Source organism: Quercus suber, unplaced genomic scaffold, assembly GCF_002906115.3.
Source record: "Quercus suber isolate HL8 unplaced genomic scaffold, Cork oak 2.0 scaffold_67, whole genome shotgun sequence".
NCBI classification, from domain to species: domain Eukaryota; kingdom Viridiplantae; phylum Streptophyta; class Magnoliopsida; order Fagales; family Fagaceae; genus Quercus; species Quercus suber.
The window spans coordinates 1,393,706-1,410,854 of record NW_027069532.1 but is presented as its reverse complement, the minus strand read 5'-3'; the positions used below and the strand labels follow the sequence as shown (position 1 = coordinate 1,410,854).

Below are 17,149 nucleotides of genomic sequence, written 5' to 3'. Positions count from 1 at the left end.
ATTCTTCATATGTCAATTCTGTCATTTGCAATTTGCTAATAGTACTTCTGCCTTTACTTCCACCCCACAAAATGCACTTTTCAACTTGATGCCTCGCTCTGTCCACATTTGAAGGCTTAAAAGTAAAGAATATCTTATTCCTATGAGCAACAATAATCGTCCATTCATTTGGCTAGCTACTAAACTTTGGTCAAGCAAGAAGGTATATTGACCTTGAGGCCATCCTCTTGTTACTTTAACTTGGAAGTGGGAAGTAAACCAATGGATGTTGGCTGCCAACAATGTGGAGGGTGCAGTGACTAGAAATAGGATTAGATAATCAACCCATATGATGAAAAGAAAAATGTTAAGATATACAACATTTTCATAATTTGTTAAGGTAGTAAGTTGTAATTGGAGCAGCATTATTTTTATATAGACATATAATTGGAATTCCAAAAGTTAGAGATAATTTTTATTTATTTAAAGTAGATAGTGGGAAAATGGCAGATAATGTTTGAACCATATCTTACAATAAAAAATGTTATTGCCTCTTAGCTATCACTTTAGATCCCAAAACTAGGTATAATTTTGAGTAGCCAATAATTCTACTGTTGCTACACTTAAACTATTTACCATATGAATTGAAGCCTGCTTGTTTGTGTAAAATTGGGATTCAAAACCACATACGATGGGAGCACCATTTCATAACAAACTTAAAAATATAAATAAATCTGACTAATGACCAACATGGTCGACCTGGTTTAGTGACAACATTCTTGAAAGTTTCTGAACCATTAAAAAGAAAGGTGGGCTTGGAACAGAATGGCTTGATTATGAAAATGATGGAGCTCACTTTTTGACATTTCAATGTTGTCTTCTTTGACTATAGAGATCTGTGGTATTAATCGGTTCCCACTTATTGTTGCAACAAAGTCGGGCTAGAAAAATTTTCAGAAAATTTGAGTGGTATAGAGCTGTTCCCAAAAGTCTTTAGTAGCATATAAACAGTACAATAACCAATTTAATATCATTCCAGAACGTACTTAGAGCCCAAAAACGACAAAATGGAAAAAGGGAATCTTTAGAATGTACACGTGTCTGTCCAATTCATGTGCAACAATTCGGAGACTTTTCTTTAATGAGCAGCAACAACTTTAGCCTTTAGGCAAAATTTTAGAACCAGAAATCGTCCTTTGTGTGAATACTTAACATGAAAGACCAGACCCCTCGAATCTTTGGCACCCCAAGCAACCTTTGGCTCAAGCAATTCTACAATTCTCTCAATGTGTCTCTCTCTTTTTAACTCAAAAAATCCCAAACCCCATGTTGTCTCTCTTCTTGGGGTTACATGAATTGTAGCTATTGTGGACATATAGAATGCCAGGCAAAATGGCAGTCACACATGCTGACCTTGAACCAAGCCGTCGAAGCACAGACTTGGGTAGCAAAATTGGAGTCCTTCTTATGATCTTAACCATTCTCTGTGGCTTGTTTTGCTTCATTCTCTGTCTCGTCTCAGAAGCCACACGTTCTGAGGTATATATTTAATGTTTGAGCCAACTATGATATGAACAACCATATAGTTTGATAGTACAAAGTTTAATACTTTGTGTTGAATTTTATTGCAGGTTACATGGGTGGGGACTAATGAAAAAGGAAAAGGAGCGAAATATGAATGTGTATATAGTGGCAGTGGGAAAACACCATTGTTGTGTGCTGCTGCTGCATTTGTTGGACTAGCAGTTGCCATGGTGATAGAACATACCTACATTTTGATTGCAGTCACTAATTCTCCACCTCCAGCTTTGGTTTCATGGGACCCTGACTCTGCTCCTGCCAAGTATCTAACATGGCAAGCCGGCTTTTTCTTTGTTACAACTTGGTAATAATAATTTTTCATTATCTTATCTTCATCATGTTAAAGATGTCAATTTGCATACCTAGGACGAGTGGTCCAGTAACAAAGTCTTGTTCTCAGTTTGCAACTTGGCATGACTAGTCATATGCATTTTGCTTTTACTTTTCTGAAAAATCAACATGTAAAGAACAATTTTCTTGGGTTTGACAGCAAATGAACATTTATTTTCAGCTTTCAAAACCAAGTGCATTCAAATGCTTATCCAACAGTATACCAACAATAACCACGAGCCTTAGTTCCATAATATTTGAATTGGCTATGGATTCTTAACAGTCTTATTAGGATCCGTCATTTGTATTTTTTTCTATCATTCTATTTTATCCAAAATTACACTATTTTATACATTTTTAATTGACATGCCCTTTTTTACTACTTCTATAAATGTTATCCAACTAAGTGAACTTAATTTAGCTTTTATAATGTTCTTAACGATTTTGAATCTCAAAAATAGGAACAGTATGAACATATAACATGTGCAGCGATTATGACACAGCCATCAAAGACATCTTTGCATTATTATTTGTCAAATACTAGTCAAAAAATATATCTATATCAATTGTCACTAACAAAATTTATCTGGGTTCTTATAGGATTTGTTTTGCTGTTGGTGAGATTTTGTTGTTGATTGGATTAAGTGTAGAGTCAGGCCATCTCAAAAATTGGAATAGGCCAAGACCAAATTGCCTCATTCTCCGAGAAGGCTTATTCTCTGCAGCTGGAGTTTTTTCATTGACTACAGTCTTCCTCGCTGCTGGTCTATACTTGACAGCATTGCGTGCCCAAATAATATCCCAAGAGCTAGAAAATGTCCAGCGTGAAGTGCTTGAGGCCTCGGCCCTGTACGCAACTCCACCATCCTCTCCCCCACATGGCATCACAACCATTGCAAGGGAGAATCCCATTACTAGAGAAAATCATGATCAGCAACCATTGTTTGTCTTTCCACAGGCTTTTAGCAAGCACTCAAATTTAGTGTGAAGCAAGCAAAGGATAGTTTGTGCCTCTAGCTAAGCTAAAGGCACAAGTTAGGTCTACATCTTATGCAAGTGCAATGGAGAAGCTAAATGTTCACAATCATAACTATGTAATTACAATTCATTTAATTTTGTAAATTAACTTTTGTAAAGTTACAAGAGATTTGTTGAGATAAGAATTTATTGTTACCATTCTCAGCCTTTTGGCTAAGATCAACTCCAACATAAAGTTCTATATATTTTTCCAGAGGAAAATGTACACCTTAATAATTATTTGTCCAATAATGTAATAAGGTTTTGATCCTTGTGTTTGAATGGTTGCCAGCTAAACATATACGCAAGGTATTATATATTTAGCAAGCTAATGCTTCCTTGCACGATCAAAATGGAATGGCCTGGCCCTGATTTTATAGGGACATACAACATTATTTCAACCAATATAGTTGGTTAATGTCTTATGGCAAAGCAAAAATGGATTTTATTCTCTCACGTCCACTTTTCAAATCACGTTACAGTTTTGTTCCACATTATTAAATAAGTACAGACAGCAACCCATTCACTTCCATATTTTCGTCCAGCAAGTTAGTTTTGGGGTTAAAAAAAAACCTGAGACAAATAGGCAAAAAGAAAACACTCCACTTTTTGCCAAAAGCATATGAAATTTTAGTTGCCCTTAAACAGACCTACACATTAACGACTTAACATAGTCCAAAATATATGGATTAAACATTCTTTTTCAAACATATGAATAATTTTAATATACTATCAGTGCCCCAAGAGTCTTGAATTTATTAATGTTTCCAATAAAGACGTTAAGGGTTCAAATATCACCTCTCCCACCATCAAATTACCATAAATATACTACCAATATACACTTGAATTGAGAATGCTAGCTTTTACACACACACAGGTGCTAGCTTTTTTCCATCAATTGTCCAATGCTTTATATAGGTCCCTTAATATACCATCAGTGCCTAGAGTCTTGAATTTATTGATGTTTCCAACAGAGACATTAAGGGTTCAAATATAACTTCTACCACTATTGAATTATCATAAATATATTACCGGTATACACTTGAATTGAGAATGCAAGCTTTTACACACACAGTTGCTAGCTTTTTTCTATCAATTGTCCAATACTTTATATAGGTCCCTTAGCTATATTGTTAAACTGTAAGTTGAAAGAATGAGTCACACCACTAAACCGGCCCTTTCAGATCTAATAATCACTACATTTGTTGTAAGTATGCAAGCTATGTTTTCGAAAAAAAAAAAAAAACTAGGCAACCTATGACTATGAATAGTCAAACCAAATTAATGGGATGTTGGGAACTAAATCTAACACTGGAGGGGAAAAAAAACCTTCAATAATCACATAAATCACTTTGTAAATCTGAATAACGAAGAATTATCAATTAACATGTGCCTAAAATCAATTACTAGCCAAGATCCAACAGCGTGGATCATATTAAATTTAAAAAAAAAAAAATGAATGTTCTAATTACAGGAAAAATCCATTAAAAAAATTACTGGTCAAATGGTTAAAACCTTAAATTCAAAGCACTGGAGAGAGAGAGAGAGAGAGAGAGAGAGAGCAAATATGAAGATGAAGAAGAACTCATTAAAGTTGGGCATGGGCATTGTTAGATTGAGTTACTATTGTCTAGTCCAAAAATTATTTTAACTGGAAAATCAATCCAGCCAAGCAGGCCTAAGTCAATCAACCCAACAAGACAATATGGGTCCGAAACCTCATGTCAATGTTGAAGGGGCTGGCTGGGCCATGACTATCCCTAACCAACCACCCAGGCTCCAACACAAACTCCAAAACGGGGTCTCAAATCGTTTAATTATATTCAAAATATCTGTTACAGCAAGAGGATTGTAAACAAGAACTAGAAACAAAAGCTCAGAATGTTTAGAAATCACACCCATTCTTGCAAGAGCACCAGCTGCTCTTATCTCCCAAAAGCAGTGTTGGAGCTTGAATTCCTATAAAATTTGGAGAATGCTCCTACATTTAGCCACAATAGGTTTGGTTTTAGTCTATTAAAAGAAGAACTATTTGTTACAGGAGTATGTACATCATTGGCGTCTAACTACACAAGAAGCTTGGAAATTCCAAGCGTACTTCTAAGTTCTAACCATAGCTAAACCATCCCACAAAGCCCAAAGTTCAAAATCAAGCCTAGTGGTGATTTTGATTGCTCTAGAGAACCCACAAATCCACACCCCATTTGAATTTTGGAGAAGCCTCCTCCTCCTACTAGACCCAAATTTTGTAGAGCAAAACTATAAGATTGAATTTATTCAATCATTTTGTTAGCTTTATTCCATGCCAAATTTGTTTGTAATTCAGCATTTAGAAACCTTGTATTTAGGTGAGAATCATTTAAGAGTAGTGTGTGAAAGAGTGTGAAGAAAAGCTCAAGAGTGTGCACTCAAGAAGAGCCTCGCGACTGGATCTCGCGATTGGCGAGTCACCAAAGGTGGCACACGTGTGAAACATGCAAGGGGAGTTGAAGGGTCACGCCAGCTATTGCACTACAGGACAAAACTTCCAGTCTAGCCAGGTAATTAGCTCATGACTCAAACTCGCGACTCATTCCAATCGCGAGCTCGAGTCGCCAAAATGCCCTGTTTGGTTGTAACTGACTCTTTACATTCCTCATACACCCTACTATAAATACCCTTATACCCATGAAATGTAGAGAGCTTCCAGAGAGAATTTTGAGAGAGAAACCCTAGAGAAAAACAAGATTTACTTATCCACAATCTTCATCTTTTGATTCTCCAAATTCCTCTACTCTCACCCTCTCCATTAATATATCCTTGAAAGGTACATTTGTCAAATCCTTATCTCACCATACCCATATCTGTGAGAAGGATTTTTGGTGCTTGGGAAATAGTTCAAAAAGGACCAATTCATTTTGGTTGATGCAATGGGCGATTGCGAGATCCTGTAAGTTAGAGAAGACAAGTTTCGGCATAACACTGTTGGAGCAAGAAGCTTGGAGGGCTTAGGTGCACTGGGTAGATTAGGCTTGGAGAGTCTTCTACTATTCATGTATTCCAACTTTATTCTCTAGTGGATTATTGACCGCTTGGAGGGTGACGGAGAGGTTTTTCGCCGAGAACTTTCGTTTCCTCTTCGATAACACATCGCTGTGTAATTTTTGTATTTGCATCTCTCTTCCCTTAATGTTTGCCTTTTAATTACTGCTGATTAATTTCGGTTTAGATTATTTTACTAATTCTGTTTTAGCTTATTTTCATATTCCGCACATACACTGTTTGATTATAAGCTTGTATTGGTAATTTGTGAATTGGGGATCTAAACGTTCATAGATGTTTTACATACTATTTGAACATTTAGAAACCATTTGTATTGAGTTTACAACAACCTAAAGGCGATTTAACCCATTTAAGGCCATGAAGAAGTTTTTGGGAAGGAAAGAAAATGAAACTCTAAAGCCTTCAAAATACACTCCTTATGTAGCTGCAAGTTGGGCTCTTTGGAATGGAAATGAATTTTGTTTCTATTTAGCCATTGCATAAGTACCACAACCCCCATTAAGAAAGACAATACACCAGGGTATATTGCGATGTTGGGAAGTACTAGTGGAACTGCCATTTAAATGAAGCCAATTAGGGAGAGGCTTAGAGAATGAGGAGATTATCAATTATGCCAAGAGGCATAGGAATTCGATTCCAGAAGAAGGTCATCGAGAAATGGCAATCACGTAAGAGTTGGACGATAGATTCAGAACCCTAGTTGCAAACAAGGCAGTGTAAGTGTTGATTAATGTTTAAACCCCTTGTACCCAAAACTTCTCATTGGATACTGTTGTAAGCACAAAGTCAAAGAAAAGTTAATTCCCTAAGTTGAGTAGCTTTCCATTAGTTGAGAAAGTTTTAAGGAGTTTGAACCTTAGTTGAGACTAGAGAGATTGATCCAATTAGGTGAGAGCTCAAGGTTGTAAAGTTTGATCCAAGCTCTTCATTTTCAAACTTATCTTAGCACGTTATTATCTTTTTCAATGTGAAAGGACCACATAAAAAATAACAGCTTTAATCACAATTGTTCACGTAGTAAACTGTAAATGGTGGGAAAAAAAGTAGAAGGTTTATATGAAAGGCAACTAATCACAATAACCAACATAGGATAGTTATGAAAAAAATTGTGATTTTTTTTTTTTTTTGGGTACTAGAATTACTCAAATTACTCAAATTACTGAAATATTTAAGCTGAAGCAACTAATAAGTCAAAATCCCAGTTGTTGGTCCTCCGGTCAAAGTTTTTACAACACCTTGACAACTAGACCACTTTTTCATCTCAATTTTTTTTAATCATCTGACAAGTTAAAATGCTCCCATCCCCAAAACAAAGAAAGTCTAGAGACACACTTACCTCTACACCTAAATTTACAACATGCTTAAGTGTCGTATCGTTATTGGTGCATCTAATTTTTTTATTTATTAAGTTTTTTTGATGGTCCTATGTTTAAGTACTAAATCCAATCACAAAATGACATCCAAGCTAGTTGTGAAGTTGGGTGCAGCTAGTAATAGACGTATTGATATAAAATAATAATAAAATTAAGAGCATTAGTATTGAATGTTCTAAAAAAATCATACTTTAACACACCAAAAAGTTAATTTACATATTTTAATATATGATTTAACACATTAAAATAATATTTACTTAAAACACAACCCAAAACAAATGAATTTAAAAAAAAAAAAAAAAAACTCATTTCTCTCTCTTCTCACATCTCTCTCTTTCCTTTCTTCCTCTATCTTCTTTTTTTTTTTTTTGGTAATCTGCAATGTATTACTTAAAAAAAAAGGAAGCACACATGGGATAATCTGCTTTACAGCAGGCTGATAAGGCAGGGGGCAGATTATCCTTATTAAAGAAAAAAGAAAGACGAGAATCTAAAGCAAACTTGGTTGCAAGGTGAGCTACATCGTTACAAGACCTTTTGACACAAATAAAAGCAACAGAAATAAAACAGCCTACAAGAGCAAGGATATTAGAATGGGGTACGAGCATAGTCCACTGGAAGGGGAGGATGGGGTTGTTGATGGCATCAAAGCAGATTTTGGAGTCTCCTTCGAAGATCACGTGCCTCCATTTCTCGGCTTTGGCGAGTTGGACAGCCCAAAAGAGAGCTTCAATTTCAGCAAGGAGTGGTGAAGACTTCCTGGTGGTTCTTGCCCAAATCTTGACTGGAACGCCGAGATGGTTCCTGGCTACAACTGCGATGGCGGCATAGGATTCAGATACAACGGCATCTACATTAAGCTTAACCCAGTTTAAGGGAGGGGGTGTCCAAGACTATTAAGGAGGCTGAGGTAAAGGGTTGGTGATGACTGGATGAAGCGAGGAGTATTCGTGGAACCTGTTATGAATGAGATGGGTAGATGTAGTTACATCCCAAGAGGTAGAGTTATGCAGCATGTTGTTCCTGGAGCGCCAGATTTCTTCCATGGTAAGTGCCATCATAAGAGATGACTGTCATTTTTGATATGCGGTTTCGAAGCCACCTGGAGGATCCAACACAAGTTTAACAATATCCTCGGGGTGTGGTGAAGTGACGAGCTTAATTTTGAGACCCTAGCAAGCCGAGAACCATAGGGCTCTGGAGGCAGGGCATCTGAGGAATAAATGGCTGATTGTCTCCATCTCTTGTTTACAACAGACGCAGCTTAAATCCTCAATTTGTAACCTTAGCATGAGATTCTCCTTGGTAGGCAATGTGTTGACCCCGATTTTCCATAGTAGGATTTTGATCCTTTTAAGAATATTCAGATTCCACAACTTAACCCAGATAGGTCCAGAATTAGGGAGGGGGGGATGTGGTGGTGGTATCACGAGTAGCAAGATATGTTGACTTTACCGAGAACCTGCCTTTAAAGTCGGGGATCCAGATAAGTTTGTCTAGGGAGGGTCTAAGTGGGAGTGGTATGGATAGAATTGTTTGTGCTGAGGCAGACTCAAACAACTCCCTAACTAGATTAGGCTTCCAACAATGGAGGTCTGGATCAATAAGCCGGTTCACAAACATAGGCTCATGTAAAGCTAATTCGTCTCTTGGAGTAGGAATGAAACCTTGTATCTAGGGGACCCAAGGGTTTTCCCAAACATTGATGGAAGTTCCATCCCCAATGGAGTAGCAAGCTCCCTTTACTACGACCTTCTTTGCTTGTTCAATTGCCCTCCAAATCGATGATGCACGCTTGGGGGGGGGGGTCGAAATGAAGCCAGTTGTTACTGATTTTATATTTTGCTCTCAGTATACTCATGCAAAGGCTATCTCTCTTAGCTGCAATCATCCATGCGAGTTTGGCTAATAAGGCATTGTTGACATCTTTGGCTTTTTTGAAACCAATTCCTCCTTGCTTCTTTAGGTAGCAGATCTTATCCCATGACCTCCAAGCCATAAATCTGCCATCTTGACTTTTAGGTTTCCACCAGAATCTTCTTGTGGCTGAGTCAAGGTTGTTACAGATTTTGTTGGGTATACTGAAGGTGGACATGGTATAATTGGGGATGGTTTGGGCCACCGAGTTTATGAGAGTTGCCCTCCCTGCCCAAGATAAGCATTTACTTCTCCATCCTGCGAGTCTAGCCTCTAACTTTGTTTGTAGATAGGCAAAGTCCTTAGATGGGGCTCTAGTTAAGAGAAGAGGCTCTCCTAAGTATGTGGTATCTTTTTTCAAGGACCTGATATGGAGGGTGTTTTTGATAACCCTTTGTATAGGCCTTTGAGTGTGCTTGGAGAAAAAAAATGTCCGACTTGTTCCTATTGACAAGCTGACCTGACCAGAGGCAATACTTGTCTAGAATCCGAGAGATAGTAGTTGCATCATTTCTGGTGGCTTTTGAAAAAAGGATAATATCGTCTGCATACATCACATGAGTGATAACCGGCCCCTTTTTGCTTGTCTTGATGCCGCTGATACTCTTCTGCCTAAGCTCTTGATCGAGAAGCCTTGAGAGGATCTCTTGCCCAAGTATGAACAGATAGGAAGAGAGAGGGTCTCCCTGCCTCAGTCCTCTACTAGGCTTGAAGCTCTCAGTTTTGCCTCCATTGACCAGAATTTCAAAAGAGACTAATGATATGCATGAAAAAATCCAACTAGAGAAGGTCTCGTTGAAACCCAAGTGGAGGAGTACAGTCTTGATGAAATTCCAACTATCTCTCCAGCAACCACCAGAAAGATAAGTTTAGCCACCTAACGATGAACCCAAACCACAACATCGCTGATCTAACCAAACCCAAACTTCGCCACCTCCATGGACCAACCATGCTCAACCACATATATACAAAGCAAGGTTTGAGAAAGGGAGAAAAAGAGCCGCCGATCTACCCGGACTCAAACTTCGCCACCTCCATGAACCTACCATGCTTAGCCACCACCAATCTACATAAAGTAAGGTTTGAGAAAAGAAGAAACAAAGTCGCCGATCTACCCATACCCAAACTTCGCCATCTCCATGAACCAACCATGCTCAGCCACCACCAATCTACACAAAGCAAGGTTTGATCCGATGGTTGAAGAGAGAGAGAGACATAAAAGAGAATATGATTTTATTTATTTATTTAAAGAGAGAGTGAGAATAAAATATTATTTTTTGTTTTACATCCTCAGCTATAGTGGATTATATATTTAAGAACCCAACGTTCATAGTTGGTCAATTTTTTTTTAGAAATACGTACCACGATGGGGCTAACATTTGGCTTGTTGGTGGGTAAATTAGCAACAGGAAGGTTTTACTTTTTACACCCATGCTCTCAATGTGCAAAGCTTAAATGTAGCACCTGTATATTTAGCCCTTATAATCATCCTCGTCCCAAAAAAAAAATACAAACCTTCTCAGCTCCGTCAATCTGTGTCTCATCATCATCCTTGTGCCACACGCCTTTCAATCAAAATTCAAATCCCTCTCTCTCTCTCTACTAGGGTTTTTCTTTCTCCATCCCCAATTTCAATACCTATATCCATATATATACGCATACACTCAAAACCTATATACATACACATACACAACGCATATATCTATTTACACCGATACATATTTATAGAGAGAGAAAGAGAGTAGTAGTAGTAGTAGTAGTAGTAGTAGTGCTAGGGTTTTTGAAAGAATCCAGAAGCAAAGCCTTAGTAGCCATGTCGCTGAGGCCAAACGAGAGAACCGAGGTCCGCCGTAACCGATACAAGGTGGCGGTGGACGCCGATGAGGGTCGCCGGAGGCGCGAGGACAACATGGTGGAGATCCGCAAGAGCAAGCGCGAGGAGAGCTTGCAGAAGAAGCGCCGCGAAGGCCTTCAAGCCACTCACCAGCAATCCTTCTCTTCCTCTCTCCACGCCTCCGCCACCACCACCGTCGAAAAGAAGGTAACTTCTTCTACTGCTACATCTCACCCAATTCAATGTTGTTGATGATGATCCGTGCTTTTCTAGGGTTTCACTGTTTGATCTTTTAAGCTTTTTAGGGATTTTGGGTTTCTGGGTTTTGATTAAAAAACGCAGCGTTTTTGGTTTTGATTGTTGTGGTACAGTTGGAGAGTCTTCCTTCGATGGTTTCTGGGGTCTGGTCTACTGATAACAACTTGCAATTGGAGGCCACTACTCAGTTTCGGAAGCTGCTTTCTATTGGTATTTTTTTTTATTTTTGTATTCTTATTGATTTTTTTTTTATGTAAAATAATGAATGTAATTTGATAATATATATACTTTTTGTGAAATTATGGAATTACAGAAAGAAGCCCTCCAATTGAGGAAGTAATTCAATCTGGGGTTGTTCCTAGGTTTGTCGAGTTTCTAGTCAGGGAGGACTTTCCTCAACTTCAGGTTTGTATGGGATTTTTGTTGTTGTTTGCAATTTGTGTGGAGGATGTGTATCTTCTTTTGTTGTTTTTGCTTACTCATTTTTTATATATATATTATTTTCTGGGTTTGCTGTGTAGTTTGAGGCTGCTTGGGCACTTACAAACATTGCATCAGGAACTTCGGAGAACACAAAGGTGGTGATTGATCATGGAGCAGTTCCGATCTTTGTTAAGTTACTGGGTTCTCCTAGTGATGATGTTAGGGAGCAGGTATATATCGGAATGAATGATTTTTTTTCTAATTTTTTAAAGCATAGGTTGTGTATTGTTTGAGGCTTTATCTGAGCCCTTGTGGAACCTGTGTATTTGTGACTGTAGGCTGTGTGGGCATTGGGAAATGTTGCGGGGGATTCGCCTAGGTGCCGTGATCTTGTACTTGGTCATGGAGCCTTGATTCCATTGCTGGGGCAGTTGAATGAGCATGCAAAGCTTTCAATGCTGAGAAATGCTACTTGGACTCTGTCTAACTTCTGCAGGGGCAAGCCACAGCCTTCATTCGATCAGGTAGTTTTCTCATCCTGTTCATCTGATTTCAAGCATAGCTCTGTCTTTGGCAATTTATAACCTTTTAATTTTGATGGGCAGGTGAAGCCAGCACTTCCTGCTCTTGAGCGTCTCGTTCATTCAAATGATGAAGAAGTCTTGACAGATGCCTGCTGGGCTCTCTCTTATCTCTCTGATGGTACAAATGACAAAATCCAAGCTGTTATTGAGGCAGGCGTTTGTGCACGACTTGTTCAGCTCCTCCTGTGAGTATTTCACATTTTGTTGATCTCCTTGTATCATCTTGTATCCACTTATGTGTGATATATGCCAACTAATCTGAAACATATGCCTGTTGTTTCAGACATCCATCTCCTTCGGTGCTTATTCCTGCTCTTCGCACAGTTGGAAATATTGTGACAGGAGATGATATTCAGACTCAGGTAAGAGCTTTTCAATTCTGTTTCTTACCTTTGAACTATTTGCAACATGTGATTTAATTTTTAAATTAATGTGGCGCCAACTTCCTTAATGAAAATAAGTTTGTTTTCACCTAAACTAGCTTTCCTTTATGTGTGTGTGTGTGTGTGTGTGTGTGTGTGTTTGCCACAGTGATCATTCATACTGCACAAAAAAAAAAAAAAAAAAAAAAAAAAGGTGATTATCATGTTGAATAGAAATTCAACTAAAGCTAAAGAATGAAGTACTAAAAAACCTAAACTAATTAAGTTGTAACAACTTATTTCGTAAGTGGGGTGCTTTTGAAAGTTGAGAAGAAGTTTTGGCTTCTAATAAGTTTGGTCCTTTCCTCAAATAAATCATTTATGGTGGCTTAGAAAGTATAAGGATGCTAAAATATTTGCTTAGAAAAAGACTGACTGTCATACAGTGGTACGTACTGTTCCAATTGTAAAAGATTAAATTTAGAAAATAAAAAATTAACATTGGGTCCAGTTAATGTATGCCCTAAGGGCATACATTAATCATCCATTTTGGGAAAGTTTTTATGGGGAATTGAAAAAACTATCAAAACAGTAAATTAATTTTTCATTTTTCCATAAAAAGTTTCTTAAAATGGTTTACTAATGTATGCCCTAATGGCACATGTTAGTAAAATCCTTTTCATAATAAGTAGAATAGAGAGAATATTTAATGACACAGACTTGTCTTTTCACACAGGACATCTACCCTTCTTGCCATATTGTAGTCATCTGACATCTATGAAGTATGAAGCAAAGAAATAAGGGGAAAATATATTACAGAACTCTATAACTCCATTTAGTGGGATTCCATGGCCATTGGCAAAAGTGTGTGAAGCATTGCTACATGGGCATAACAGCTTATATCTCTAAATATATTAGTTTTTTAGTGGAGCTTCTGTATGATAAACAAATTCAAATTTTCAATGCATTATTATTTGTGCTTTTGTGCAAAGCTTTTGGGGCAAAAACACTTTTGGAAAGTATTCTTGTTGGACAATGTGGACAACCTCTGGCAAGACTGGAAACTCTTGAAATCGTAGAGAGTTAGACTAAAGATATAAAAATACTATACCCTTGGCCAACTTCAATCACAGCCAGTGCAGATGCCTGTGATTTCAAATCAGAAGGGGGAAAAACTAGGTTAAGAGATGCAGAAGTAATTCTTTGCAGTGTTGATTGATTAAAATCTCTTTCCCTGTTGATTGGTTATTCTATACCTATATGAACGATCTTTTTGTTTGTTTATCTTTGATTTTAATGGTTAACTTATTTTATCAGTGTATAATCAACCATGGTGCACTGCAATGCCTTTTGAGCCTGTTGACCCATAATCATAAAAAGAGCATCAAGAAAGAAGCTTGCTGGACTATCTCAAACATTACAGCTGGAAACAGGGAGCAAATACAGGTATGATAGTAAATGACAGCAAGGTCATCTTTTTTTAAGTAATGTTAAATCTGATTCTCATTGTGGATTAATAAGGGATGTTGATGTAAGTTATTTATTAAAAAAAAGGGGGATGTATATACAAGTCTTCACTTTAGATCAGTACTGCATCAATTTGAATTCTTTATGAATAGTTCAAGTTTTTTGAGTTATTGGACCATCAATCATTGACAAAGTCTTAATGTGGCAAACTTATTAAGCTAAAGAGTACATGTCTTCTCTATGCATCTTATGCAGGCTTCCCCTGAAGAAGTTATTTTCAGAGGCATAGGTTTATACTTGAAAGTAATATTAAATCAATTTTGAAACAATGCAGGCTGTGATTGAAGCTGGTTTAATTGGTCCCTTGGTCAATCTGCTTCAAAATGCCGAGTTTGATATAAAGAAAGAGGCAGCATGGGCAATTTCAAATGCTACTTCTGGTGGTACTCATGAACAACTCAAGTAATGATCTTTTACTTTCTCTTTTTGCTCCTTTTAATTCTCTTTTCAATAGATAGATAATATGACTAAACTTGTCTTTTATTGGTGATAGGTACCTGGTGAGTCAGGGGTGTATAAAACCATTGTGTGATCTTCTTGTTTGCCCTGATGCAAGGATTGTCACTGTTTGTTTAGAAGGGTTGGAAAACATTCTGAGGGTTGGGGAAGCAGAGAAGAGTTTGGGTAACTCTGGAGAGGTTAACTTATATGCCCAGATGATAGATGATGCTGAGGGATTGGAGAAGATTGAAAATCTACAGAGTCATGACAACAATGAGATCTATGAAAAGGCAGTCAAGATTCTGGAAACATATTGGATGGAGGAGGATGACTCATTACCTCCAGCTGATGGTTCCCAGCCTGGGTTCGGCTTTGGGGGGAATGAGGTTCAAGTTCCATCAGGTGGATTCAACTTTAGCTGAAGGTAGTATAACCATTCAACTCTGTCTATGAATATCTACTATCTAGGATAGCCTAGATAGGAAGTCATGATGTGTACCTTGTGTTTACTTACCTCATTTTCTTTGCCCAAAAAAAAAAAAAAAAAAGGAGAAAATTGCAGGGACTAAATTCCTGCTGGGGAAGGCAAAGTATATGTTGGGTCAGGTCAGGTCAGGGCACTTCGCAGTGTCTCGTTTCAGTCTGGTCCTGTGTCCGTTGTGGTCTTCAAAGAAGTGCCAAGGTGGGTCAGTTTAATACTACCGTGTCCAAATAAGGATGGGGTAGGTGGGTTTCATTGTGGCATGATGGCCTAGTCAGCTGTTTTTGGTGTTTTCACCTGGTACCATGATGCTGTGGAAGGTGTCCCTAAGTTCATTATTGCATACGCAGGGTCCCAATGGATGTACTGGTGGTGGGTGGGGGTTTGAGTGCGTTTTGAGTCAATTTTTCCCCAGAGTCATGTATTAGTAGTTCCTAGTCTGCATTTGTTTTGTCTTGTTGGGTGGATATAATAGTATCCAGACACAGTTCGGGTGTCTTGAAGTAAGAGTTAAATGCTATTTTTTATGTGTGATGATCTTCTCATAATTGTTATAGTTATTATATCTTTGATTTAGCCTCTAATAAAAATAAAACTATCCTACCTCCTACGAGTTGTTGAGTAATAAAGTGCAACTTGACAGTTATGGTTTGGATATGGGAGAATACTTATTAGGTAGTCCGAAAGTAATGCTCTCTCCTCTCACATGAGCAATGCTCCTGAACTACCTAGATATGGTGGAATAGCCGAGTTATTGTGCCCGTGCAATTACTATTTGGTTATGTAAAAGTTGAAATAGCAAAAACAGTGGAATTTTTTTTTTTAATTTTTTATCTTTTTACTTTTTAACCATTTTAATTTATTAATCTCATGACAAATGGTTATAGCATGGTGCAACTCCTCTGCAAGTACTAGTTTGCCTATTCACTAAAGGTGTGTCTGGCTAGCCACAATGTAATTTATATTATAGTCGCATTATGATAATATTTACATTATGGTGTTTGAATCCTTTTTTTTATTTTTTTTATTTTATTTTTTTACTTAAGATTACCAAATGTTTCATATTATGGTCTTGTTGCTTTATTAAATGGTTGTAATCTTATATTACCCATTTGTGGAATATAATAAATATCCAATTGACACGATTGCCCATGCTAATAAATTATATTTATAAAATTGTTCAAATATATTTTCAAAACCTAGCCTATCTTTTTTTTCAAATTCAAACCCTATTCTCCCTTCGGATTTAACCCCAAGGCCTAGGTAACTCCAAGCTCCTCCTCTCCACCATTGGTTGCAAATTTTGTTGCTGGAGGTCAAAGATCTAGCTACTTGGTAGATCGGGTTGTTCAGTTATGGGGGATGATCTCATCGAGGTCTTTGAAGAGGACCATATTGACATTGTTGCTCTTTTTCCTAGTGACTTCGATTCCAACAATTGCCTCATATTTTCAGGTACATCACACACCACAATCTCTCTCTCTCTCTCATTGAGAAATAGTGGGGTGGAGTTACTTCTCTGAAGGATTGGAATGTCTATGAGGACGAGGTTTGATTTTTGTGATCTTGGATTTTCAATAATTTTGTTTGAGGAAGAGATGGTTCCTAGTGTTTGAGAGTGTCGAAAGGGAGATGGATGTAGGGGAAATTTTTTCCCCTTCTATATGCATTCCGTTTGGATTAGGGCTATCCAAACAACCTGTGGAATTGACCCACTCAGCCAAACCGATCAAACTCAAATTGTTTGCTGCTCGATCTGATTGCTTTGGGGGTTGACGACGGGTCCATGCTTTCCAAAACAGATTTCGATGGGTTGAGTGCGAGTCTCTTCCTCCAAAACCCAAGCCACCCTACCTGACCATGATATAAATGGATTAAAGGTTGTTTTTCATAACTCACTCTCAATTCTTCTACTCTCACTCTTTCCTCTCACGATCTCTCTACTCTTTGCTGATCTCTACTCTTTATCGATCTTTGCTCTTCAACCGCAACGTTGCAAG

At 37.7% G+C, this 17,149-nt stretch overlaps 2 protein-coding genes across 3 annotated transcripts; both read left to right on the top strand.

Moving 5' to 3' along the window:
• The first annotated feature begins 1,057 nt into the window (after positions 1–1,057).
• On the top strand, positions 1,058–3,175 carry LOC112028368 (uncharacterized). Its single transcript, XM_024061059.2, has 3 exons — positions 1,058–1,518; positions 1,611–1,864; positions 2,491–3,175. Exons 1-3 carry the CDS (start codon positions 1,360–1,362, stop codon positions 2,876–2,878), a joined length of 801 nt encoding a protein of 266 aa, XP_023916827.1. The 5' UTR covers positions 1,058–1,359; the 3' UTR covers positions 2,879–3,175.
• Positions 3,176–10,696: 7,521 nt separating this feature from the next.
• LOC112028454 (importin subunit alpha-2) lies at positions 10,697–15,676 on the top strand. 2 transcript variants are annotated; one of them, XM_024061146.2, is made up of 11 exons: positions 10,698–11,280; positions 11,445–11,541; positions 11,645–11,736; positions 11,853–11,984; positions 12,093–12,278; positions 12,360–12,523; positions 12,622–12,700; positions 14,018–14,146; positions 14,502–14,629; positions 14,721–15,092; positions 15,218–15,676. In XM_024061146.2, exons 1-10 carry the CDS (start codon positions 11,053–11,055, stop codon positions 15,088–15,090), a joined length of 1,605 nt encoding a protein of 534 aa, XP_023916914.1. In that variant the 5' UTR covers positions 10,698–11,052; the 3' UTR covers positions 15,091–15,092; positions 15,218–15,676. The 2 variants fall into 2 exon arrangements, with proteins under 2 accessions (XP_065629064.1, XP_023916914.1); XM_065772992.1 differs by having other exon boundaries at positions 10,697–11,280; positions 14,721–15,676.
• Positions 15,677–17,149: the final 1,473 nt, after the last annotated feature.

Bases quoted from the DNA above. Each gene is read 5' to 3' on its own strand.
- LOC112028454 (XM_065772992.1), top strand. From the start codon at position 11,053: ATGTCGCTGAGGCCAAACGAGAGAACCGAGGTCCGCCGTAACCGATAC. The intron at 11,737-11,852 runs GTTTGTATGGGA...TTTGCTGTGTAG, and splicing joins AGGACTTTCCTCAACTTCAG to TTTGAGGCTGCTTGGGCACT. The intron at 12,524-12,621 runs GTGAGTATTTCA...CTGTTGTTTCAG, and splicing joins CGACTTGTTCAGCTCCTCCT to ACATCCATCTCCTTCGGTGC.
- LOC112028368 (XM_024061059.2), top strand. From the start codon at position 1,360: ATGCCAGGCAAAATGGCAGTCACACATGCTGACCTTGAACCAAGCCGT. The intron at 1,519-1,610 runs GTATATATTTAA...ATTTTATTGCAG, and splicing joins CAGAAGCCACACGTTCTGAG to GTTACATGGGTGGGGACTAA. The intron at 1,865-2,490 runs GTAATAATAATT...GGGTTCTTATAG, and splicing joins TTTTTCTTTGTTACAACTTG to GATTTGTTTTGCTGTTGGTG.